Below are 27,314 nucleotides of genomic sequence, written 5' to 3'. Positions count from 1 at the left end.
TGAAACGGAGTAAGTGTAGTTTCATGGAGAAGGAAGCTACATTCCTGGGACATCAGGTGGATGCCACAGGCCTCCATCCATTACCAGGGAAAGTGCGGGCAGTGCAGGATGCACCTGCACCCACCTCAGTGACTGAACTGAAAGCCTATCTAGGGCTCCTGAATTATTATAACCGGTTTCTTCCAAACTTATTGATGCTGCTGGCACCCCTGCACAAACTGCTGAGAAAAGAGGAGCCATGGCGTTGGGGGGCCAGAACAAGCGAAAGCGTTTCAGCAGTCAAAGGAGCTACTTCAGTCCAGCAGGGTGTTAGTGCATTACGACGAGAAGAAGGAACTGATAATGTCCTGCGACGCATCACCCTATGAAATGGGGGCAGTGTTGGCCCACCGCATGCCAGATGGAGCGGAAAGGCCCATCGGGTTTGTTTCACGCACGCTCACAGCTGCGGAAAAGAACTATTCACAGCTTGATAAAGAGGGGTTAGCCATTATATTTGGAGTAAAGAAATTCCATAAGTACATATATGGGAGGAAGTTTGTAATCAGTACTGACCACAAGCCTCTTATTAGCTTACTGAATGAGATGAAAGCAGTGCCTCAAATGGCATCACAGAGAATAATGAGATGGGCAGTAATACTAAGAGCCTATGAATATGTGATCACGTACAGAGCCGGCAAGGAAAACGGGAACGCTGATGCTCTCAGCCGTCTGCCCCTCTCAAAATCTCCTCGCAGTACTTCCCCTGAGGAGCACGTCCTGATGCTGGATCAGGAGATCAGTCCCCTGATGACTTCGGCGCAAATCCAGGGCTGGACAGCCAAGGACCCAGTTCTGTCAAGGGTCCGTGAGTATGTGTTGAAAGGCTGGCCAGATCACCGTGAGGGACCGGAGTTCGCGCCGTACAGACAGAGACAGCACGAGCTCAGTGTCCAAGATGGATGTGTGCTATGGGGAGCATGCATCATAGTCCCAGAGCGGGGGCGCTCTACTTTGATGGAACAGTTGCATCAATCGCACCCAGGAATGACTAGAATGAAAGGACTGGCTAAGAGCTACCTGTGGTGGCCTAACTTGGATGCTGAAATTGAGTCAAAGGTAAATTCATGCACTATATGTCAGAAACAGAGGAAAGCACCTGCCGGGGCACCACTCTATCCCTGGGAGTGGCCCAACAAACCCTGGAGGAGAATTCACATAGACTATGCGGGACCTTTTATGGGCAAAGTGTTTTTGGTGCTGGTAGACGCTCACTCAAAGTGGATCGACGTTTATCCAGTGAGCTCTGCAACGACTGATGCCACACTGGATTGTCTCAGGAACAGCTTCAGCACGCATGGTATTCCAGAAATGATTGTATCCGACAATGCACAGTGTTTTGTTAGTGAAGGGAGCAAAGAATTCATGGTAAGGAATGGAATCACACATGTCACCTCGGCTCCATATCACCCAGCCTCAAATGGGTTAGCTGAGCGAGCCGTGCAGACTTTTAAGGAGCTCATGAGGAAGAGCTCAGGTGACACCCTGGAGACCAAGCTCAATAGAGCCTTGTTTAGTTATCGTATAACACCCCAAGCTACCACGGGGCTTTCTCCGGCTGAGTTGATGATGGGGAGAAAGTTGCAGTGCACGTTAGACCTGATACACCCAGATCTCAAAATCAAGGTTGAGACAAAACAAACAAACCAAAAAGCGTACCATGACAAACATACTAAAGCTCGCCATTTCGCCATAGGGGACTCTGTGTACACCCGGAACTTCAGCTATGGACCTAAATGGATACCAGGACTAATCCAGGACATTACAGGACCTGTGTCGTACTCCGTGTAACTAGGGGATGGTCGAGGGGTTCGTCGGCATGTGGATCAGCTTTTCAGCCGGCAGCAGGGGGAACTGCCTCAGGTGGAACAAAGGGCAGTAGAGGAGGCTGTTCCAGGACCCAGCACGGCTTATAAGGTGCCAGTGGACCCTGGTACTGCCAGGCCACAGCGGGACAGAGTAAAACTAACATCAGAGACTACTCCAATCTCAAGTGCGAGTGAATCTGAGAATCCACCACAAGTGGAATTAAGACGTTCACATAGGATTCGCAAGCAACCAGAAAGACTTATACAAACCTGTTAAATTGGTCAGGGGTTAACCATGGTTAGAGCATACTGGTTAATTAAAACATAGTACCTAGTAAGGGTTATTGTTTAAGAATTGCATATGGCAATCTTAAGGGGGGAGGAGTGTAGTAACCTGGGAGGTTATGAGTAACCTGATCCACCAGGTGGTGCTGTGGCAATTGGTCTCCTGAGTTAAGTCTGGTCTGTACTGGTGGTACTCTTTGTTTGTGCTGCCTCATGGCAGAAGCTTTTATGTGCAAGTGTTGATTAAACCATGTTACGGAGTTAACCTGTGTCCGTCTCCATCTATGGCCACCTCAAGATACCGCACCTACCATGGAGGGAGAAGCTCAAGGTTAGGTTGTAGTGTCAGCTGTGCCTCAGTGGGTAGTGCTCTCGCCTCCGAGTTGTGGGTTCAAGTCTCATTCCAGAGACTTGAGCTCAAATCTAGGCTGACACTCCAGTACAGTACTGAGGGAATGCTGTCGGAGGTGCCGTTTTTCAGATGAGACATTAAACCAAGGTCTCGTCTGCCCTCTCAGGTGGACATATTTTGAAGAAGAGCAGGGGAGTTCTCCCCAGTGTCCAGGTCATTATTTATCTCTCAACATCACTAAAAAGCAAATCTGGTCATTATCGCATTGCTGTTTGTGGGAGCTTGCTGTGCGCAAATTAGCTGCCGCGTTTCCTACATTACAACAGTGACTTCACTTCAAAAGTACCTCATTGGCTGTAAAGCGCTTCGAGACGTCCTCGGGTCAGGAAAGGCATCATATCAATGCAAGTTCTTTCTTGAAAGGCACATATATTGGCACCAAGGGGAAGCATGATGGCAAGAAACACTAGGCACACACTCAGTTTGGTTTCACATCATAATTATGGTTACAGTAAAGTTGTTGTTTGACCAAGCATTGTCTTGGACAGGTGTGGAAGTTGCTTTGATCAGATGGCCTAAAGATAAGCTTGGCGATTGGTTGCACTCCGAGAACTGTCTGTAGAAGGTGACATATTTGTAGAGGGAAAGGAGAAGATATAGACAAGCAAGTTAATGCCGTTTCAAGATATGGTGAGCAAGAGAGATTCTCCTGCATGAGATTGGCATGACCGTCTCTGGCAGCTGGTAGTGGGTTGTCTTCATTCTCTTCAGACTGCTGCTGCTTCTCTTTGCCCATCCACTTGTTGCCTGTGGAGCATCCCTCCTCTAATATTTCCCTAATGAGGCTACTTAAAATTGTGCAGCATTCAGCACACAGTCAAGATCCTTGAGACCCTAGCATGATTATATTACAGGATGCCCCCAGATTGATCCAGGCACCTGTAATGTGCCTTCATCATACCAGCGGTTCAAAATACCAGTGGTGTGCTTATTTATTACTCGGGTGCATAAATAGACCTCATTATACAGGTGCTCAACTCATGCCCTGGGAAACTGCACAAGTGCCATGAGCTATGATAGCAAAATACTGCAGATGCTGGAAATCCGAAATAACAACAGAAAATGCTGGAAAAACTCAGCAAGCCAGGCAACATCCGTGGAGAGAAATTAGAGTCAACGTTTCGGGTCAAAACCGTTTATCAAAACTAAAGAGGCACAGGGAATGAAATAGATTAAGAGGCCAGGCTGGGAGAGAACAAAAGAGAAGAGACATTAAGAGGTATTCAAAACTAGTCCTATCACCATCTCGTCTCATTTTGAATACCTCTTAGTGTCTCTTCTCTTTTGTTCTCTCCCAGCCCGACCTCTTAATCTATTTCATTCCCTGTGCCTCTTTAGTCTTGATAAAGGGTTTTGACCTGAAACATTGACTCTAATTTCTCTCCACGGATGTTGCCTGGCCTGCTGAGTTTTTCCAGCATTTTCTGTTGTTATTGCCATGAGCTATGGTTTCATAGGATAGATTTGCTCTCCCAGAAGCTACCTGGAGACATCCCTTTCTGGGCCAAAGAGTGCTGGCATGGTGCACTGCCTTAAAATGAAGGCCTTGTGATAACTCTGATGAAAGCATGTATGCTATGGTGGTGCTGGATGCCAGTGAGCTGCACATTGAGTTAGTGGAATCCTTTGCTGTTGACTTATGCCACGGCGTTGATCAAGGAAGCACGGCTATGTTTGCTCTGTCCACATTCAGGAGTCCTGATACTTTGTAAAATAGCAGTGCCCTATCATGTTGCCACTGGTTGTCCATTTGGAAGGAAATCAAATTATTTGTTCCAGGAAACAAGTACACATCTGTACACAGCTGAGTCACTAATATTCGCGATGTTGCCAGTGGCAGCTTGGAATGAATCCACAGCATAAGAGTTAAGGACAGTTGTGATCTTAACAACCACTGGCAGTGGTGGAGGTGGACTGCAAGTCTGATTGCAGCACATGGCATAACTCAGAGACAGCTTCCTCCTAATTGAAAGAAAGTGCACAGCAACAGTAGTTACTATCGTAAAAAAAAAGGAAGGCAGTAGAATTATCTAAAGTAATATAGTCTGAACTTCCACAAATAGAGAACTCATGTGCTAGTCATTTGCTGGTGTGCTGGGTAAGTCATACATCTGTTGGTTAGTGAATATAATTTCTGTTGTATAATTTAATCGCTGATTCATTGGGATTTAAGCAGCCAAATCAAGGTTCTGCATAGATTCCTAATTGTTTTCAGCTGTGCCTCCAGTCCTCTGTGCGTAAATGGACTTTTCCACTGTGCAGTATTGGCAGTTCTCTTATGAATCCAGCACCACCTGTGGCAGTGTAGGTGGTCTGAACTTCAATATTTGCACTCAGCCATAATATAATGGAGGAGAGCCAGATATTTCCCAATAACTTCACTGTTCTATTCAATCTTAGAAACCGTAGTTAAGCACTATTGCCGCTGTCTGATTTAATTTAGGATTATTTTCTAAAAGTTCTGATTTTCTACTTTGCACGTGTTTATTTGGGAAAGAAATAACTGTGAACTCTGTGTCCCGCACACTGCCTTTACTTCACATCTCTTTGACCGAGACAGAGTTACTTTCCTCCAGCTAGTCAATGCTCATCATTCGGAACAGTTACTGCTGCAGAGGATTTGGCAAATATAGAAACCCCTGTCAATCTTTTGATGGGCGCCAGCTTGCCATTAGAAATGTGAGCTTCGAGGGGGTGGGGGGATGGGGGGCGGTGGACATATCCCAGTGTAAGTGCCTGGATGTGCCTGTCTGGGATTGTCACTGCTGACCCTGCTAAAGTTCACAGATTGAAGAGGTCTTTGAATTTACTCGCCAATGGCAGACTCCTAAGCATCCAGCCACCATAGAGGCTGCAAATTGGGCAGAAGGATGGGGATGTGGGTTGTTGGTAATTCTCTTCCCACCCTTCCCCAAAAGAACAGGTGACTGCCCCCATCAGCCCCCTTTGTATGATCATACAAAGAATTAATTTTTAAAACATTATTCCTTTTTCTTTGGGGGTTCAGGCCACAGTCTCGTTCTGGACCCGCAAGTGAGACCCACTACCGTTATTTGGTGAGTCAGTACACCTCACACCAGGCGCACCACTGCCAATCCTGTGTGACCCAGGGACACACGAACTCCTGCCCTTGGGACTCCTTGCCACCAGGAGTGGCATTTGTCTTGCAAGGGCCCTGTACAATGGCTCAATTTGGGGCCACTACATTTTACTAGAGAATGGTACAAAATACTGATCACTAGATTCACTCGGGGCCCCATGCAATTCCATGGATTGCATGCTCCTATTGCCGCCCCTTCCGGACCCCTCCTACATCAATGGCCTTTTTTGCGGGGGGGCAGGCAGAGGCTTTGTTCCCCCCCCCCCCCAAAAAAAACCTATGGGAACTCTGCAGTTAGGCCAGTGCACCGCATATCCAAGTCCAGGCCTAATTTGTGGCGGTTCTAGGGCACTTCCACTGGAGTTACAGCAGGAGTGTGCAACAGAGGCTGTGAATTTTTGAGCCTGTGAAGTTTAATATTACAGGCATGTCAGAATTAAAGTTTCAATAGTTCGCTTCATTAAAGCTGAAGTGGTGCAATCCCACCTATTCCAGGTCATATTTTCCTCTTGTTACTAATTTTATTGAAGAAGTAGATGTGAGTAAAAGCAATTTAATGTTGGGAGAAAATGCCAACCGACTATTTGGGGCAGATTTTTGTTCTTATTGCTTAGATGTTAAATTAATGGGCAGAAAAAAGAGTGGTCACCATTATTAGTGAAAAGTGCTGTATAAATTCAAGTACTTTCTTATTTAATGCCCAATTGTGAAACGGGAAAGTCTGTCCTTCTGTCTGTACCTCGTGCCGATCTGTAGATCCCAATCTCTTGAATGACGTTGTCAAGTGCTTGCTCCCTTTCCTTCCCTTCAGGACTGTTGTCACCACAATCCCCATGCCCCCTCACCTCCCCCCTTAAAATATCCACTCTGGATGCTTCCATCCTGTCCAGCTGCCATCATATTTCTAACCTTGCTTTCCTAGAGCCTAAGGGGTCGATTTTCCTGGAGCCGTCAGGCGGGGTTTCAGGCGTGTGGGGGGGGGGAAATCGCGAAAATAGGGGGTCGCGATCCCCCCCCGCCTGATTCCCCGCCCCGTCCGACTTTCACCCCGGCATTTCAATCTGACCTGAATCAGTCCCGCCCGCAGCTGCCGGGACTGGACGTCGGGAGCCTAATCACCAATAATTGGCATCTTTAATGCCATTTTAAGGGGCCCTTGCTATTTTCAGCCTTTTCCCACGCTAAACACGCCTGGTGGGAACCCCGCTGATAAAACCTGGCGTGAACAATATCGGCTTGCTTACTTTCAGCTGCAGGTCAATCAGGAAAGAAGAAATTTAATCAGACAGTATTTGTAGGTTGCAGGACCTTGTTGTTTCAGGCTTGGGGCAACTTGTTCAAGGCTTAGGCACAGCTGTAGAAGGTTGGAGCCTCACACACTTCCCCAGTGTGAGCTCCTGGGAAGCCCCTCCCGCCACCCTCACTCAGCGCTTCCTCAACTGAGGCACCTACCAGAAGCATGGGAGGCCTTTTTTTCCTTCCCCTCTTGGCATTAGAGGACCTCCAGCCCCAATCGCGAAATGACACACGCCACAACTGCAGAAGTTGCCATCTGAAATTTTATTTACAATAACCAACTGATGGCATTTTTAAAATAAACACAACATTTCACCCAAGTGACTACCCTTGTGATTAGTGGTGCTTTATTTTTCTCTTACACGTGCTCCTACGTAGTGGTTCCCCTGTGGCTTCAGCAGATGTGGAGGCCCCTTGCTCACTTTCCTGCTGCTCCTGTCTCGACACCTTTGGCGGGCATCCTCTGGGGTGGCGAGCCTGCTGCTCCTGCAGCTGTGCAGGGGTTGACACCTCTATCTCCGTTGGGTGTGGACTCCGGCGGAGCTCTGACCGAGGGCTCTGCAGTGGCATGGAAGTGTGAGCGCTTGGACAGGAGCCCCCACTTCCTTGAGGTCTGCCACCAACCTCCCTCTCATGGGTCAGGTCCCCCTCAGTGCCTGCAAGTGGCTTGAGAGCAGCTTGCTGCACATCAGGGGGGCCATGGGGACCTGTTTCTACAATGGCAGTCCTACTCAGAGGGCCTGCCATGAAGGTCTGGTTTCTCTGCTCAATAGCTGACCATCGCTCCTCCAGAGATGTCAGTCTATTCTGAACACTCACCATGTTTTCAACACTCTGGCGACTTAGCTCCTCCATGGCCGTAGCCATCCTCTCCTCTACCGTAGCCATCCTTTCCGCAGAGGTTGCCATCCTTTCCGTGGTGATGCGTTCATGCGCCAATGACTCCACAAAGGTTCTGCTCATGTTCGCTATGGACTCCTCCATTCGCTCCACACTCGCAGCGACCCTGGAGACAAAACCTGCCAGAGACTCCTGCATCTGTGCATGGAGATCCATCACCTCTTCTCTTGCGGATGGACCCAGAGGCAGAGGGTCGACATGCAGCAAAGCTGAGCTGGCAGAGTCCTGCGCCCTCTGACGAGGACTCTCCATTGCTGTCCCTGTCTCCACCATCTGCTGATGCTCACTTGTGAGCTGTGATACACCAGGTGACAACACTATCTCGCGAAGGTCCCACCGAGGTGTGAGTGTCTGCGCTGTTGCTGGGTGCGCTGAATTCTGCTGACGCTGTGCCCTCAGAGGTGGGAGCTTCCTCTGAGGTGTCTGGTTGCTCAGCCTCTTCCTCCTCCGCAGTGGGGACGGGGACTTTGGATGGTCCTGTGGGGGCGTAAAGGAAAGAGTTAGAGATGTGATGCCAAGGTTACATGCACATTGGATTTTGTAGTTGTTCATAAGTCCAAATGATGTAGCTTCAGAATCATAACAGCGACTCATGCTATGTCAGTGAGAGAGATGTAAAACTATTCTGTCACCAGCTTGCGGGCCTGCCCCTGTCTCTCCTTCCCCAGCTTCTACAGCCACATCAGCCCCGACAATTTCCAGGACTCCTTCCTCCCAGGGGGTCAGGTGGGCTATTGAGGGTGGGCCTCCTCCAGTCCTGACTCGCTCTCTTGTTGTGAGCGCTCTTTTCCTGCAATGAGGGAGACAAGTGGAGTTTGAGTGAGAATGAAGGAGTGAGTGTAGAGATTGCATAGCATAGATACTTAGAGGGAGGCAAAGATGGTGTGAGGCTGCAAGACCAAGGGCCCTCCCTGTGTGTTGTCAGTTGTGCTCAAAGCATCAGAGTGAGAGGGAGTGTGAGGGCTGCATGGTGGAATAGTTACGTGAACGTGAGCATAGAGAGAGAGGGAATGGGCAAGGGTGCATGGATGTGACTGTGAAGTGGGATGTGGAGGAAGAGAGTGCTAAAGCTGAGTACTGGTGGGGAAAGGCAATGGGGATCAGTTTGAGGGTGATGGAAACTTCATACTTACTTTTCCCGTACGGTGAAAGTCATGGAATCGCTTCCGACACTGTATGCAGGTTCTTCTGGTGACTCCCAGCGAGTTGACATCTGCTGCCACCTGCATCCATGCAGCCTTGGTCTCAGTGGGAGGCCTCTTCCTCCCTGACCTAGGGAAGAGGACTTCCCTGTGGGCCCTCACCCCATCCAATAATGCCTGCAGTGAAGCCTCGTCAAATTTGCTGCCAGCTCGGGGTCTGGCACTGGCCACAGCTGCTGCAGGCTCCTCTGCCATCCTGTGTGGTTCGTATGGAAGCCTGCAGAGGTTGCAATGCTTGCTATAGACTTTAAAAGCACCACGAATGATGACATCATACTGTGGGGCTTTCTGACTGGAAATAGTCAATTAGCAAGGGTTTCCACATGCTGGAAATGAATTGGCCAATTGAGGGAAAATTGCATCAATCTGGCAGACCCATTTACATTCGTGTGGGAACCCCGACATTCGGGGAACCCGATAATTCCCCGCACCTGCGGGAAAATCGACCCCTAAGATTACTAAGGTCCTTGACTGAATATCAGTATCGAACTCCGCACCTACATTTCCCACCACTTCCTGTTCGATTAAAAAAGGGCACTGATTAAATCAAGATTGGCATTTGCCAACATTATCCCTTTTATATTCATAGCATTTACATTTTTGTTGATGAATTATTGCACTCGGAAAGTACTGCCTGAACCAGAAAACTTTTTTTATTATTTTCCGAAACAAATACTGTAAAGTTTGCTGGTGTGCCAGCTTTATACAATTTAATATCCTTTTTATAAAGTGACTTATTTTATCCTATTGAGTAGCGTATACAAGCATGCAACCTGTTTATGGGATTTTTTTTTGTATTTCAATATGTTCGTGCAAAACTTCAACTTTGGTATCTACATTTAAATTGAAATGTTTGCAGTATTGGAGACCCCAGTTGTCAGATTTACATGTGAAATGCGGAAAAAATCATTGCACATGCTTGAAAACGGTAACTATATTCACTAATAAATTGGGATTTCCTGTCATCTAGCTGAACTTAGTAAATTGCCAGTCACATTAGGTTTCAAGAATAAAATTTGTAAATGAAAAGGAGAGGGTAAAAGCAAGTTAATTAAATAACGTGTATTAAACAAATGCATTCCATTATCCGGATAGTTTCACATGCTTCATTTGTATTACTGTATTTATGATTTTTATGCTGTGCTTAGTTGGAATCTGTGATTGATTGCAATTAGTTGTGGTAGTTTTGTGGGAGCAGAGGTTAGTTATTTATTTGAACAGTACTTTGACCAACACTACTGGATATCCCCCTTGGAATTAATCTGGATTCCATATTTCCAGTTGAGGTCATACGGTTAGGTCGTTACTACAAGGATGGCAATTCAGCAAGGGCCTTTCAGCAGAATTTAGTTCAATATTTACCATTTTAGTATTGCTGTAAGTTTTGACTTTTTTTCCCCCTTAGGATAGCTGATTTACATGGTTATACACAACCATTATCAGTGCCCATTACATAAAAGACCTGATTATTTCTAGATTCCATGTGCTTAAACTCCAATACTCTTAGAAAAGTAGTACAGTCGCCACCACTTACAACGTCTGCGCTTATTCCGAACAACCACTTATATCAGGCAGATATCGCTAGCCAGTTGTCATCACCATAAGTGCACCAGTTAGTTCGTACAGTTCAGCACTTACCTGATTGAAGCTGCTCATATATGAATCTGTCTTCACATTTGGTTTTGCTGCTGAATACTTGGCTTTCGTTACCGATATTCAGCTGAAAATCATACAAAACGGGGACGGAACTGCCAAGGAACTTCCTTCATTTGAGAAACTGCATGAAGCCTGCAGCTGTTGATCATCATGGCGAGAACTGGCAGGGAATTTCCGGCATTTCTATCAGCTCACAGCTGATTGAAGCTGCCCGAATTTTCGACTTTCTGACTGCCTTCCGTAGTTAACAGGGTGAACAGCTGATGGAGACTTTAGGCAGTTTCAATCAGCTGTTCGCACTGTTAACAACTAACAGGAGGCAGTGGGAAAGTGGAAGCTTCGGATTGATTCACCATTGGCAGCCGTGCTTTCAGCTGTCCAGGCCTTAAGCTCTGGAATTCCCTCCCTAAACCTCCCCGCCTCTCTACCTCTCTTTCCTCCATTAAGATGCTCCTTAGAACCTACCTCTTTGACCAAGCTTTTGGTCATCTGTCCTAATATCTCCTTTTGTGGCTCAGTGTCAAATTTTGTTTGATAACGCTCGTGTGAAGCGCCTTAGGACGCTTTATTACTTTAATTGTGCTATATAAATAAAAGTTGCTGCTGCGGATTCATTCAGATGGTTTTACCGTCCACCGCATATAGTGGGCAAATTATGTTAGCACGAACGCACTCGCTATATGCAGCGAGGACTGTATTGCACTGTTTTACAGCTGTGTTCTTGTTTCTGAGCAGTTATAAAAATAGGTCAAATTATTTATTATTTAGGTTAAAGCGTCCATATTTGAACATTTATTGTTTCAATTTATAGTGGATTTTTTTAAACAAATCAAAATTTTTAATGCAAAATGGAAGATGGTTACAAAAGAAATTTAGAATTGAAATATACAGGAAACTCTTTTTTATCCGGCACCGACGGGACCGGCGTGGTGCCAGTTTATCAAAAAGTCCGGATTACAGAGAATTATAGTTAAAAGGTACGAGAGCTCGTACACCGCAACAAATCCAAGCTTCCCTGTTGCTTAGCAACAGCTGCAAGAAGCCTGGCCACAGACCAAGCGTCCCTGTTGCTTAGCAACAAGTGCAGGAACCTCCGATTACACAGCCAAGAATCAAGAAACGGCCACTAATATGAAGAAAAACTTAACTGAACCTACTCCTGAATTTTGCCGGTTAACCGAGATTTCCGATTGTTTGGGTGCCGGTAAATCGAGAGTTTCCTGTATCCACACTTCAGTCCTGTCCAAGTTTATATTACTGGAACCACAAAGCTCTAACTTTTAATATTATTATATATTTTTACTGAAACTAATTATCTCAGTTGAGTATTTCACATCCAGAGCATTTTAGAATTATAATTAAATCAAGCAAATTGATGTTGAAATCATTTAATTCCAAATCTTGTTTTGGCTGTAGTTCATTTGAGATAGTCAACTGATTTTCTATCCTAATCATTTTAATGTAAAGGATTTAATATCAGTTTATATATCAAGATATGAATTCATAATGTAAATAGTTCAACATTCATTCTCCAAGTGTTCAATATATTTTGGGGTGAAAATTCTTTCATGGCCCATTTTCGGGCCAGAAGTAGGCACTGCGCACGGAGCGCGTGTGTTAACCGGGAGGCCCAAAGCTTGTCCTAAATTGGGCCTCGGGCCTCATCGGTATTATTTGAGTGAGCTGCTGGGCCTCAACATGTAGCTCACTCATTTTAAGAAAATTAATATCTGGCATCTTGCCTTGCTGAAGACGGCCCAAAGGTCATTCCCAGGAGGGAGATGGAGCTGCAATGGGGAGGGGTGGGCGATCGAGAGTCGGGGGAGGGGGGGGCATTCATGGGCCTGCTCTGCTTGTCCCTAACCAATTTTGGCAAAGGTGGCCAAGCCTCCAAGATTGTCCTGCAATCTCCAGAAATCGAAGATTAATCTCCAGGACACTGTTACAAGTAAAGTCACAGAGGCTTTAAACAAAAATTGTGGGTTTTTTCTCATTTTATTATAACACTTTCATTTATCAGTTATAAAAATATTTGGGGGAATAAAAGGCTGTTTCACTAACAGTCATGATTAATCCAACTGGGTAGCAAAGAGTCGGTTCCCTTTCCAATTGGCCGTGGCCCGGAGGATGGGCCAGTGGCGGGTGTGTGCGGGCGGGGTGGTTCAAGGTGGCGATCATGTGATGAAATGTACAGGAATACACCCTGCCAGAGTTGGCAACCCTAATGTAAGGGGCCTAACGTCAGTATTGGGTGGTTGGCAGGAACACCTGAAAAATGGCCTGAACCAATACTGGGTCAAAGGTCTTTCAGATGTACGTTGTTGCACCTGTTTTACACCCGAAAACCAGCGCAACAAGGTCAAATTTCTACCCCCTTTATGTGTTTAATGATGAGTAACATTTTAAAGAATGCTTACTGCATGCAGTTGTTTTGTATTTGTTTCATAAGCAATCTATGCACTCACAATTACAGCCCCAATCTATTATTCTACCAAGCTGTTAAACATTGCAGCTGATGACTAATTCTTGTTCCAGGAACACAGTGCCACACAGAAATCACATTGTATGCAAGTGGACAAAATGGTGGCGCAACATGACAAGGAAAAATTAACTCAGGAGAAGATTTTAGAAAAGGCAATCAAGAAAAAGGGGTAGGTACTTGATTGCTAAGTTATTTCTCAGTAACTGCAACATATGGGATGGTAGATACCTAGTACTTGTGTAACCTAGAGGACAAGTACTTTAAATATTTTGAGGGGATCAGATGAAGTGATGAACTATAAGAACAAAGCACAAGTGGTCTATGAATTTAATCTGTAAGCTAAGATGTAAGCCTGGATTATCTTTTGGATGGTATAGCGACTGATGAGGAAGGAAAATAGGGCGGGGAGGCCTACTGCCAGATCCCAGCACTGTGTTTTTATGCATTTAAAACCAAGATTAATTGCGATTATTTTTTTAAATTGCTTGACAGCCTTAGAAAATAGGTAATAATCTTGTATCCATTTGTGGCATCTCAGCTACGATAGGTGTACCACTTTATCTTCTGCTCCGTGCCAGTTGGGTATCTGGTTTCCCCTCTTTAATAGTTGGATGGTTTTAAATGCTAACTAATAGAAATATAGATTTGGAAGTTCCAGTCCCTTTTTTGTCTATGTAATTTAATCATACTGATTGCTGCCCCACATCTCTCTATCTCTCTCACACACACATATCAAATTTCTACAGTTTCTTTTTTACTGCTTAAGAATGATATCTCTGGAGGTGTTGACAATATAATTGTGAATATATAATGAGATTTATTTTGCTAATATCAACACATCCTCATAGATAATGCAGATAAGTGTCTGCCATCTTTGAAGTTTGATCTTATTTTATTAGATAGTCTTAGAGGAAGTCTTCAATCTTGGTAAGACAGTACGGGCTGATTCTGTAATGGGTGAGTAGGCTCCATATTATCAAGCACATGGGCATTAGGCTAGTTGGTTATTTAAGTGCTAAATGAACCATCGTGTGACCAGGCAGAAGACACGTGCTTCCCTCATTAATGTTAATATTAATGAGCTATTGCCCTAATATATGTGATCAGCATCGGAAATGCACTCGTGTCCTTCATTGTCAAAACGGTTGCTGCCTGCACTATTCCTTCAGCCATTTGGGCTTGATCTCTTAAAGGGAATACATTTGTTAGATGTTTCAATTTGTTTTCTGCCTCTACTAATTCCTTTTTGTTAGCTTTTGTCTTATTTTTCCTTTTTTCTGTGGCCAATTAAATCTGTTCTTGGCATTTTCAAGCCGAACTATGTTGTGGTCTGTCACATCCTGACCTTGGCTATTCTGCTAGGTACACCATTATATTTGCTGATTTTTGGAGGAGACAGAGGAGGATCTGAGAAGTAATGAGAGGGAGATACATTTACAGCTTAGGGAGTTATGTCCCACCTGCTTTTACTCACCCATCTATATCTATTGACTGCTGTGCACCTACCGTGAGATAATCTGTCTCAGGAGGCAGTGATGGAAATAGGCAGTGTTCTGCAACCATTGCCTTAGATCAAGCACTATGGATAGCACTTAATTTCTCGACTACTATTTTGTGATGCCTCATCCCAAATAACATTTATTTTCCATCAGTGTGTGGTGAATGCGTTGTCAATGTTTCTTACTACAATGGTCCCCTTTTGTGAAAAATTACAGTGTTTGCCTTTTACCTAATCGTGTGGTCCTTCTAAATGATTTCCTAGTGGGAGGAGGAAGAGTGTGCCTTTTGAGAATGAGATGTTCCAATACCTCCTGTTAGCACCAATTACAATGCTACAGTGCTTGCCTGGTCCTGCATGCTTTCAGGCACATCTGGAGACATTTGAGTAGTGTGGTACAGATGTATCAAAGTCCTGAGAAATAATGCCATCATCCATTCCAACTCTTGCCATTCCCCTCCTGCTGGGTACTCCCTCAGCATGTCTTGTGATCTGTGTGGGTGCATACCACTAGGCAACAAAGAGGTTATGGAAATCCTGTATAATGACAGTCACAATCTAATTCCCAGCAAACTGAATCCAGGCAAGACAGACTGCTTATATTAAAGGTCAGAAGCGGGGATATTCGCTGATGATTGCACAGTGTTCAGTTCCATTTGCAACTACCCAGATAATGAAGCAGTCCATGCCCGCATGCAGTAAGACCTGGACAACGTTCAGGCTTGGGCTGATAAGTGGCAAGTAACATTCGCGCCACACAAGTGTCAGGCAATGACTATCTCCAACAAGAGAGAGTCTAACCACTGCTCCTTGACATTCAACAGCATTACCATCGCCGAATCCCCCACCATCAACCTATTGGGGACACCAATGACCAGAAATTTAACTGGACCAGCCACATAAACATTGTGGCTACAGGAGCAGGTCAGAGGCTGGGTATTCTGCGACGAGTGTCTCACCTCATGACTACCTAAAGCCTTTCCACCATCTACAAGGTACAAGTCAAGAGTGTGATGGAATACTCTCCACTTGCCTGGATGAGTGCAGCTCCAACAACACTCAAGCTCGACACCATCCAGGACAAAGCAGCCTGCTTGAGCGGCACCCGATCCACCACCTTAAACATTTACTCCCTCCACCACCGGCGTACCGTGGCTGCAGTGTTTACCATCTACAAGATGCACTGCAGCAACTCGCCAAGGCTTCTTCGACAGCACCTCCCAAACCCGTGACCTCTACCACCTAGAAGGACAAGGGCCGCAGGCACATGGGAACACCATCACCTCAAGTTCCCCTCCAAGTCACACACCATCCTGACATGGAAATATATCACTGTTCCTTCATCGTCGCTGGGTCAATATCCTGGAACTCTCTCCCTAACAGCACTGTGGGAGTACCTTCACCACACGGACTGCAGCGGTTCAAGAAGGCGGCTCACCACCACCTTCTCAAGGGCAATTAGGGATGGGCAATAAATGCCGGCCTTGCCAGCAATGCCCACATCGCAGGAACAAATATTAAAAAAAAGACTGCTTATACTGAAGTCAAAGCATTCATTAGGGAAACTGCCTAATCCCTATTTTCATTGTTGAAATGTGGGATTCCCGATGGCTCCAAACCATGCCAAGTTAGCGAGGTGGGCCATCGGGATGAAGGGCTTGGAGGGGTCGAGATGTCTGGTGTTCAGGTGAGTGATGGGTGCATGAGTGCAGAGGTAAGTGTGTTTGGTCTGTGTAATGTGTTTAAAGACGTTCTACTAACCTTTACTTACCTTTACAGCCTTCCTTCCTTCAGGTCTCGGGAGTCCTTCATTTCATCGGCACAGAAAGCAGAATGGCCGCCAGCTGTCAAAATCTGCAGCCTCTGCTTTCTGTTCCGGGGAGATCTCTAAATCATCCTGAGAGGAAGGAATTAACCTGGAGTACAGATTGTCAGTGTTTGACAGCTTCAAACAGCTGTGAAATGCTGATATTTCATCTGTCAAAAGGTCTTGACAGATGAAATTTCGATCTGTGACGTCACCTGTTGCCGGGTGGCCCTTAATTGGCCTGCTGAGCCCGCTAGGCAGGCTCAACAAGGTCAACCAAGTCTAAATCGCGTGGGTTGGCTAGAACTTGATGGAGGCGGGACTACAACCCCAAAAGTTGTAGTCCCGCCTCCTCAATGAAAATCCAGCCCTATGTGTTAATCTGAAGCGGTGCAGTCTGTGCCTGTTTGCCAGTCAATGACTGAATGAATTGAAGGGGGGAGAAAGAACAAAAAGCAAACAATGGTACTAGTGCTGCCCTCCAATTTTCCCTTCCTCCCATCCTCTCTACTACCTCTGGCCCCAGAATTTGGGAGACCCTCTCCTCATAGGGAGTCACTAAGCACAGGTTGGCAGATTCTCCTCTGTTACAACCTCCTTCCACTTCATATATGGGGTCACCTTATGTAAGCCTATGCTGTGAGGAGGATGCCAAGAAACTCCAGTATGATTTGGACAGGTTGGGTGATTGGGCAGATGCATGGCAGATGCAGTATAATGTGGATAAATGCGAGGTTATCCACTTTGGTGGCAAAAACAGGAAGGCAGATTATTATCTGAACGGCAATAGATTGGGAGAAGGGGAAGTGCAACGAGACCTGGATGTCCTTGTGCACCAGTCGCTGAAGGTAAGCATGCAGGTGCAGCAGGCGGTTAAGATGGCAATTGGTATGTTGGCCTTCATAGCGAGAGGATTCGAGTACAGGAGCAAGGATGTCTTGCTGCAGTTGTACAGGGCCTTGGTGAGACCACACCTTGAGTATTGTGTGCAGTTTTGGTCGCCTTATCTGAGGAAGGATGTTCTTGCCATGGAGGGAGTGCAGCGAAGATTCACCAGACTGATACCTGGGATGGCAGGAATGACGTATGAGGAGAGATTGGGTCGATTGGGCTTATATGCGCTGGAGTTTAGAAGAATGAGAGGGGATCTCATTGAAACTTATAAAATTCTAACAGGACTAGACAGACTAGATGCAGGAAGGATGTTCCCGATGGTGGGGGAGTCCAGAACCAGGGGTCACAGTCTAAAGATAAGGGGTAAGCCATTTAGGACAGAGATGAGGAGGAATTTCTTCACCCAGAGAGTGGTGAACTTGTGGAATTCTCTACCACAAAAGGCAGTTGAGGCCAATTCATTAAATATATTCAAGAAGGATTTAGATATATTTGTTAAGGCTAAAGGGATCAAGGGATATGGGGAGAAAGCAGGGACAGGGTACTAAATTTGGATGATCAGCCATGATCTCATTGAATGGTGGAGCAGGCTCGAGGGGCCGAATGGCCTACTCCTGCTCCTATCTTCTATGCTTCTATGTAAGCTGATATAAAAGAGACTTGCGTTGGAATCAACGAAAATTTCTGGAGCTGGAGAGGACGGAAAGCCCTATTTCTGCTCGGGTGGGAAACCGGGAATTTGGGAACCTGGTTATATTGGGATTCCGCCCATTTTCTATTTCCTTTTAAATTTCGGTGAGGGAGGCGTGTAGATGGATCTTCACCCATGCCCCCCCACCCTCCCCCTGCATATCAAGAGCTACAGGGTACCGCAGGAATTCCATCCTTTTCACCCTCCATAGGCCTCAGAGGCCACTGTGGGCATTATTGGGCCTCAAATCTTTATTATGGGATGTTAATCAATCCTAGAGGGGATCTATTACTTTGTCAAAGATGCCCACTTTCTACATTGGGAGCAGAATATCCAAAGAGAATTATCTTCAAGGCCTCGCCTGGCTTCCTTGCTGTTGTTAAAATGGTGTGGTGCCTCTCTGACATTCCTGCTGAAGGTTTAGGGTATTTGCATCCCAGCAATGCAAATGTTTCTATCCCTATAATTTGGGACAGAGTCTTTGGGTTGGGGCTAGAGTGGATGGGAACTACAGCAGTGCTCCTGGAATTTCAGGGCTATTGTCACCTTAGTGCTCAGCCAACCATCTACCTTATGTGAGTCCTTGCATTTTGGTGGTTTAATTTTGCAAAATTTATGCATGCCATTATGTATGGCTGAATGTTGTGGATGTTGTTTCTCTGAAACTACACCAAGGTGCTGCCATTCATCTTAAGCTAAATGTCGGCAAGGTGTGAATACACTTACATTGGCAACCTTTCTGAGCACAGACGTTTCCTTTCTCTTCTGTTGACAAGTCCTGCACATGGGTCAGACAGCAGTCACATGCTCTGCCACCTCCATCTAGGCATTGAACATGTTGACCTAGAAATTCATTTTGGGCGGTAGCACAAAGTGGATGGTATCAGACCGGCCGCCCGTTATACGTAGCGCTTGATAGTCAGTTCCATTGCAGTTAATTGGACTGACTATCAGGCGCTGCGTGTAACGGCCGTTTTGCGCCACCGCTCAAGACAAATTTCTAGCCCATTCAGTTTTATCAGAGGCTCTACTGAGCACCTCAGAGGACCACCGCTTTTTCTTTTTAAGAACTTCATGGAGCAAAACGTCCAAAACTGCATCCTCAAAAGGAGCGGTGCTGCTGCTGCTCCTTCACCTCCTTTGTTGTTGTGGTCATCTTAGGCGTGCAGAATTTCTTCCTAGGCAATGTGCATGTCAGCTCAAGAACGCAAGCAGCAGCCTTTTGATAACTGCTCTCACCTGATATCTTGTCCATTGACCTCTGCACGCTCACTGCATCAGGTGACCTGCGTGGCTAGCAATGCAATAAAATCCAAATGTACTGTTAGTCCACAGGTAACACGCCATAATGCCACAAGTGCACGGTCCTGGCACCATCTTGTGATCACAGAAGCGGCCCCAGAACACTTAAATATCTTACACTTGGTGGCAAGCAATTGGGGTATGATCCAGAGATTCATGATGCTAAATTGTTATGGTCAAGTACCTCTCTTATTTATAATCATTTGTTGTGCTTATTCTGGTACATAAGCTAGTAGAGAGAGAATGTGTTTCTTAACATGTTCATCCTTTTGCTCTTTAACACTTACCTGAGAAGAGCCAGTGCATTGACTATTAATAACTGGGAGAAATAGGATAGAAAAGTTATTAATGTTAACTCGATTTTCCTTATTTTTCAGAGAAAATAATTGTATTGATTTGAAGAAAGAAACAGAGATCAAAATAGAGGCATTGTCTTCCGACCACAAGTTAAAGGTAGTGCAATGTTGCATTTTAAGCTACTCAATACATTGAAATTTGTTATATACTGTATAGTGTAGTAGAATGAATAGAATTGTGAATTAGAACTGAACGTGCATAGGGCTAGAATAAGTATGCCAGCATTAAGTCAGAAACAATTTCGTGCTTAGTAAAGATTTATATCAGGAAATTATTTGTATGCAATCTGTATATTGAAAGATTTCACTATTATTTTTGTTTGTGTCTGAATAATTATAACTAATATTTTCCAAACAGAGCTGCCACAAGGATTTTCTCAATAAGTGAACTGTTAGATTTCCATGCAAAAATTTTGTGCAGTACTTAAAATAAACAAAAACTCTTGCAAAGAAAATTAGTAACAGTCTGAAATGTTATTCACCAGAAAGTTAGTTCAGATGATTTCAAAATCGGTAAATGTACCGATAATTGCCAGTACAGGGATGTGCAGGAGAAAGTGACCACCAAATGAAACCGTATTCTTAACGTTATCACAAACTCATTTATTTCACATGGCAGGGGTGCAACTCTGATTCCTTTAAAGTTATCTGAACATTACTTCTGTCCGTTGATCACAAAAAAAAATTCTTGTTTTGCTGTTTGTTTTCTTATCTGAAGGTGAAAATCCTCATATTTTAAAGATAATGGACCTGAAATTGCGGTCGGAGGCTTCTCGTGCGTGAATGCCTCCGATCTGCAAGAAACATAGAAACACAGAAGATAGGAGCAGGAATAGGCCATTCGGCCCCTCGAGCCTGCTCTGCCATCTAATGAGATCATGGCTGATCATCCAAATTCAGTACCCTGTGATATACCTATCAATTCATCCAATGAAAAGCGACGAGTTAAGATAGTAACTATAGGTTTTTATTGGCTAAATAACAGAGCCCACCCTCGTGGGTGATCGGGTCCAACAAGGAGGAATACCAGCCAGTCGACCACCTTTATATCTGGGCAAGCAGGCGGAGTCATGGGCGGAGTCAGCTGTGGTCAGCCCAGGTATAACAGCGTGACAAGAGGTGACCTTGTGTAGTGATACAACAGTGTAAACAGTGATAACCATAGTGTAACAATATAAACAGTGATAACCATAGTGTAACGATAGTGAACGATAAAAGTGGTTTACCACATTCACCCCTTGTTTAGATTTGAGTCCGGCGGGGTGAAGTGTACTACCAGTTCGGGTATGTCAGTCTGTCCGGAGGCCTCGTAAGTCTCTCTGATCGGCGCAGCAGCGGCGGCGGTGATGCAGTATCCGATGTTAATGCTGGTGTCTGCGTGGTCGGCGAAGGCTCGTGGGGTTCCGGCATGCCGTCTACCTGGGGTGGATTTGGGGGGGTGGTGGGGGGTAACGGTGGTGTCTCAGGGGTGCCCAAGGGTGCAAGGTCTCGTAAGGAGACTGTGTCCTCCCGCCCGTCTGGGTATGCCACATAGGCGTACTGGGGGTTGGCGTGCAGGAGGTCCACCCTCTCGACCAGGGGGTCCGTTTTATGGGCCCTCACGTGCTTTCGCAGCAAGACGGGCCCCGGAGAAGTCAGCCATGTTGGTAGCGAGGTTCCCGTAGTCGACTTCCTGGGGAAAACAAACATTCGTTCATGGGGGGTGGCATTAATGGCCGTGCAAAGCAGTGACCGGATGGAATGCAGCGCTGCCGGGAGGACTTCCTGCCAGCGAGAGGTTGGCAGGCCCTTAGACTTCAAGGCTAAGAGAACGGCCTTCCAGACAGTCGCGTTCTCTCTTTCCACCTGGCCGTTCCCTCGGGGGTTGTAGCTGGTGGTCCTGCTTGCAGCAATGCCTCTCGCTAGTAGGAACTGGCGAAGTTCCTCGCTCATGAAGGATGAGCCCCGGTCGCTATGTATATAGTTCGGGCATTTGATGACCATGGGTACTGGTCATGTCTGGGCAGGGGAAGGCAAAGGGGAAACGGGAGTACTCATCAATGATGTTGAGGAAGTACACATTACGGTCAGAGGACGGGAGGGGCCCCTTAAAATCGATGCTCAAGCGCTCGAAGGGGCGGGTGGCCTTGATCAGGCTTGCTCTGTCCGGCCTAAAGAAATGCGGTTTGCATTCGGCGCAGGTTTGGCAGTTCCTGGTCATGGTCCTGACCTCCTCGATGGAGTAGGGCAGGTTGCGGGCCTTAATGAAGTGGTAAAGTCTGGTGACCCCGGGGTGGCAGAGGTCGTTGTGGAGGGTCTGCAGTCTATCAATTTGCGCGTTGGCGCATGTACTTCGTGATAGAGCATCTGGGGGTTCGTTCAGTTTACCAGGCCGGTACAAGATATCATAATCATAGGTGGAGAGCTCGATTTTCCACCTCAAGATCTTGTCGTTCTTGATTTTGCCCCTCAGCTTGTTATTAAACATAAAAGCGACCGTACGCTGGTCGGTGAGGAGGGTAAATCGTTTGCCTGCCAGGTAATGCCTCCAGCGTCGTACTGCCTCCACGATCACCTGGGCCTCCTTCTCGACCGAAGAGTGTCGGATCTCAGGGCCCTGGAGGGTCCTTGAGAAGAAGGCCACAGGTCTCCCCGCCTGGTTAAGGGTTGCTGCTAGGGCGAAGTCGGATGCATCGCTCTCCACTTGGAAAGGGATAGACTCATCCACCGCGTGCATCGTGGCCTTAGCAATGTCTCCCTTTATGAGGGAGAAGGCTGCGCACGCTTCTGCCGTCAGGGGGAAGGAGGTGGACTTCATGAGGGGTCTGGCTTTGTCCGCATAATTCGGCACCCATTGGGCATAGTAGGCGAAGAGCCCCAGGGTTCTCTTCAGCGCCTTTGGACAGTGGGGGAGGGGTAGCTCCATGAGGGGGCACATTCTTTCGGGGTCGGGGCCGATGACCCCGTTCTCTACTACGCAGCCGAGGATGGCGAGACGCGAGGTGTTAAACACACATTTCTCCTTATTGTAAGTGAGGTTCAGCCGTTCGGCCGTACGGAGGAATTTCTCCAGATTAACATCGTGGTCCTGCCGGTCGCGGCCGCAGATGGTGACGTTATCTAGATAAGGGAACGTGGCCTGCAGCCTGTTCTGGTCAACCATCCGGTCCATCTCCCTTTGGAAGACCGAAACCCCGTTGGTGACGCCGAAGGGAACCCTAAGGAAGTGGTAGAGGCGGCCATTCGCCTCGAAGGCGGTATACTGGTGGTCCTCAGGGCGGATAGGGAGTTGGTGATAGGCCGACTTAAGGTCGATGGTGGAGAATACCCGGTATTGTGCAATCTGATTGACCATATCAGATATGCGGGGAAGGGGGTATGCGTCCAGCTGGGTGTACCGGTTTATGGTTTGGCTGCAGTCGATGACCAGGCGGTTTTTATTGCCAGTCTTAACGACTACGACCTGGGCACGCCAGGGGCTGTTGCTCCTCTCGATGATGCCCTCCTTCAGGAGACGCTGCACCTCAGAGCTAATAAAAGCTCTGTCCCCGGCGCTGTACCGCCTGCTCTTGGTGGTGACAGGTTTACAGTCGCGGGTGAGGTTAGCAAACAGGGAGGGGGGCGGGACCTTGAGGGTGGATAGGCCGCAGGTGGTATGCGGTGGGCGGTTTAAAGGCTGCTGGTTGTCGACTGTGAGTGGGGGGAGGGGTCCACCGTATGCCAAAGTGACACTTTGAAGGTGGGATTGGAAGTCCAGCCCTAGTAGGATGGCAGCGCAGAGCTGGGGCAGGACGAGGAGTTTAAAATTTTTATACTCCGTGCCCCTAACCGACAGGGTCACAACACAGTAGCCGCTGATGTCTGTAGAATGGGACCTCGACGCCATCGAGATCCGGTTGCGCGTTGGCCGGACAGTGAGGGAGTAGTGGCTCACCGTGTCTGGATGGATGAAACTCTCTGTGCTTCCGCTGTCGAACAGGCAGGTCGTGGCGTGGCCGTTTACTTTGATGTCCATCATGGACTTGGACAGGTGATGCGGGCAAGCTTGGTCCAGTGTGACGGAGGCTAGTGTATGGCTGAGCGAGCTGCTGTAGTCTGCGGTTGAGGCGGTGGTCGGGTCTGGAGACAAGGTGGCGGTCGAGTGTGGTGGACAAAATGGCGGCGCCCACGAGGTTGAATAACATGGCGGAGGAGATGGCCGCCCCCACAACTCACATGAGGCACTGCTGGCGTCGGTGGCCTTGATCAAAGATGGCCACCCCCACGACTCACACGAGGGGATACTGGCATCTGTGGCCTTGATGAAAGATGGCCGCCCCCACAACTCGCATGAGGCACTGCTGGCGTCTGTGGCTCTCCCCCTGCAGGCCTTAGCGAAGTGGCCTTTCTTGTGGCAATCGGAGCAAGTCGCGTTTCTTGCAGGGCAGCGCGTCCTCGGGTGTTTCGCCTGGCCACAGAAGAAGCAGCCGGCGGCCCGATCGCGGGGCTCCGATGTTGCAGCCGGTACCGGGGGTGGCGGTCCCGATCGGTTCTGGGACGCCGACACTGAGGTAGGTCCCAGAGGCGGCGGTGCGAGGGGTATTGCGGCCGGGGTCGGGCCGGAGTCCCAGGGTCGCGCAGCACAGTACCTGGAATACGCCTCAAGGCCCCGTTGGGCCACTTCCAGAGAGCGAGCGAGGGCTGCAGTTGTATTCAGGTCGAGGTCCTTTGATTCGAGCAGTCTTTGCCGTGAGTAGTCGGACCGAAGGCCTTTCACGAAGGCATCGCGGATATTCCCTTCAGTATTTTCTGCAGCCGTTACAGCTTTAAAGTCACAGTCCCTGCCGAGTGTTTGTAGCGCCCGTAAAAATTCATCCACAGACTCTCCTGGCTGTTGCGAGCAGGATCTTAGGAGATGTCTGGCATACATAGAGTTTACCGGCCTCCGGTACTGCTCTTTCAGCAGGTTGAGAGCGCCCTCGTATGTAGTAAGGTCCTGGATGAGTGCAAATACTTTAGGGCTCACTTGGGCGGTCAGAACTCTTAGTTTGGATCCCGGAGGCACGCCGGATTCTCCCAGGTAGGATTCGAAACAGCTCAGCCAGTGTTTGAAGTCGAGGGCTGAGTTCGCTGCCTGTGGGTTTAGATCCAGGTACGGCGGTCGGAGGGCTCGCAGCCAGGCCGGCTGCTGTGGCTGTTGTAGCTGGCCGTTTGGCTGCTCCGATCCACTCATTTCAAAATTTAGCCAATAAAATTGATATACCTATCAATTCATCCAATGAAAAGCGACGAGTTAAGATAGTAACTATAGGTTTTTATTGGCTAAATAACAGAGCCCACCCTCGTGGGTGATCGGGTCCAACAAGGAGGAATACCAGTCAGTCGACCACCTTTATACCTGGGCAAGCAGGCGGAGTCATGGGCGGAGTCAGCTGTGGTCAGCCCAGGTATAACAGCGTGACAAGAGGTGACCTTGTGTAGTGATACAACAGTGTAAACAGTGATAACCATAGTGTAACGATATAAACAGTGATAACCATAGTGTAACGATAGTGAACGATAAAAGTGGTTTACCACACCCTGTCCCTGCTTTCTCCCCATATCCCTTGATCCCTTAGCCTTAAGAAATATATCTAACTCCTTCTTGAATATATTTAATGAATTGGCCTCAGCTGCCTTCTGTGGTAGAGAATTTCACAGGTTCACCACTCTCTGGGTGAAGAAATTCCTCCTCATCTCTGTCCTAAATGGCTTACCCCTTACCTTTAGACTGTGACCCCTGGTTCTGGACTCCCCCCGCCATCAGGAACATAAGAATATAAGAACATAAGAAATAGGAGCAGGAGTAGGCCAATCGGCCCCTCGAGCCTGCTCCACCATTCAATAAGATCATGGCTGATCTGATCCTAACCTCAAATCTTCTATCACTCTCCATCCCACCCAAACCCATGTGATCTCCCAGGAGAGGCGAAAAACCAGTGAAAAAACCCAATGGCCAATTTGGGAGAAAAAATCTGGGAAATTCCTCTCCGAGCCATCTAGGCGATCGAAACTCTTCCAGGAGATCACTCTGTCCCTATATTTTCTACAGTACTTACCTTCTGTAAAGGCGATCTCCACCCCAGCCAGGAACAGGAATAAAACCATCTCCTGAAATCTAACACAGAATTAGAACACAAGAAGTAGGAACAGAACCAGGCTACACGGCCCCACAGGGCCATGACCATTCCGAACCGAGACTCATGTCCAATTTCCTGCCCGCTCCCCGTAACCCTTAATTCCCTTTACTTCTAGGAAACTATTTCTGTTTTAAATGTATTTAATGATGTAGCTTCCACAGCTTTCTGGGGCAGCAAATTCCACAAACCTACCACCCTCTGAGTGAAGAAGTTTCTCCTCATCTCAGTTTTGAAAGAGCAGCCCCTTATTTTAAGATTATGCCCCCTAGTTCTAGTTTCACCCATCATTGGGAACATCCTCACCGCATCCACCCGATCAAGCCCCTTCACAATCTTATATGTTTCAATGAGATCGCCTCTCATTCTTCTGAACTCCAATGAGTAGAGTCCCAATCTACTTAACCTCTCCTCATATGACCACCCCCTCATCCCCGGGGTTAACCGAGTGAACCTTCTTTGTACTAACTCGAGAGCAAGTATGTCTTTTCTTAAGTATGGACACCAAAACTGTATGCAGTATTCCAGTTGCGGTCTCACCAATACCTTGTATAACTGCAGCAATACCTCCCTGTTTTTATATTCTATCCCCCTAGCAATAAAAGCCAACATTCCATTGGCCTTCTTGATCACTTGCTGCACCTGCATACTAACTTTTTGAGTTTTGTGCACCAGGACCCCCAGATCCCTTTGTACTACAGTACTTTCCAGTTTCTTGCCATTAAGATAATAACTTGCTCTATGATTTTTCCTGCCAAAGTGCATAACCTCACACTTTCCAGTATTGTATTCCATCTGCCAAATCTCTGCCCACTTACTTAGCCTGTCTATGTCACTTTGCAGGCTTTTTATATCCTCCTCACTCACTACTTTCCCTCCCATCTTTGTATCATCTGCAAACTTTGATATGTTACACTCGGTCCCCTCCTCCAAATCGTTAATATAGATTGTAAAGAGTTGGGGACCCAGCACTGACCCCTGCGGAACACCACTAGTTACTGATTGCCAGCCTGAGAATGAACCATTTATCCCAACTCTCTGCTTTCTGTTAGAGAGCCAATTCTCCACTCACGCCAGAATATTACCCCCAATCCCGTGATTTTTTATCTTGAGCAATAATCTTTTGTGTGGCACCTTGTCAAATGCCTTTTGGAAGTCTAAATACACTCTGTCCACTGGTTCTCCTTTATCCACCCTGTATGTTACTTCCTCAAAGAACTCAAGCAAATTTGTCAAACATGACTTCCCCTTCATGAAACCATGCTGAGTTTGTCCTATTAAATTATGTTTATCCAAATGTCCCGTTACTGTCTCCTTAATAATGGACTCTAACATTTTACCAACCACAGATGTTAGGCTAACAGGTCTATAGTTTCCAGCCTTCTGCCTACTACCCTTTTTAAATAAGGGTGTTACATTAGCAGTTTTCCAATCTGCCGGGACCTTTGCTGA

General features: G+C 47.0%; 1 protein-coding gene across 3 annotated transcripts in view; it reads left to right on the top strand.

Annotated features, from left to right (window-relative positions):
• The window catches only part of LOC147121444 (1-phosphatidylinositol 4,5-bisphosphate phosphodiesterase beta-4-like), a 911,912-nt gene that overhangs the window by 786,807 nt on the left and 97,791 nt on the right, over positions 1–27,314 (top strand). For 2 of the 3 annotated variants that reach the window (XM_085981700.1, XM_085981698.1), the window contains exons 34-35: positions 13,234–13,349; positions 19,750–19,825. In XM_085981700.1, coding sequence (XP_085837826.1) covers positions 13,234–13,349; positions 19,750–19,825 — 192 coding nt within the window. Of the gene's footprint in view, positions 1–13,233; positions 13,350–14,079; positions 14,138–19,749; positions 19,826–27,314 lie in introns of those variants that run through there. The other variant, XR_015077544.1, reaches the window with a different exon arrangement.

This window comes from Somniosus microcephalus, chromosome 3 (genome assembly GCF_052327205.1).
Source record: "Somniosus microcephalus isolate GS21.2 chromosome 3, FLI_Smic_1.0, whole genome shotgun sequence".
Taxonomy (NCBI): Eukaryota; Metazoa; Chordata; class Chondrichthyes; order Squaliformes; family Somniosidae; genus Somniosus; species Somniosus microcephalus.
Note: the sequence above shows the minus strand (reverse complement) of the source record. Positions and strands in the feature narration are given on the sequence as shown.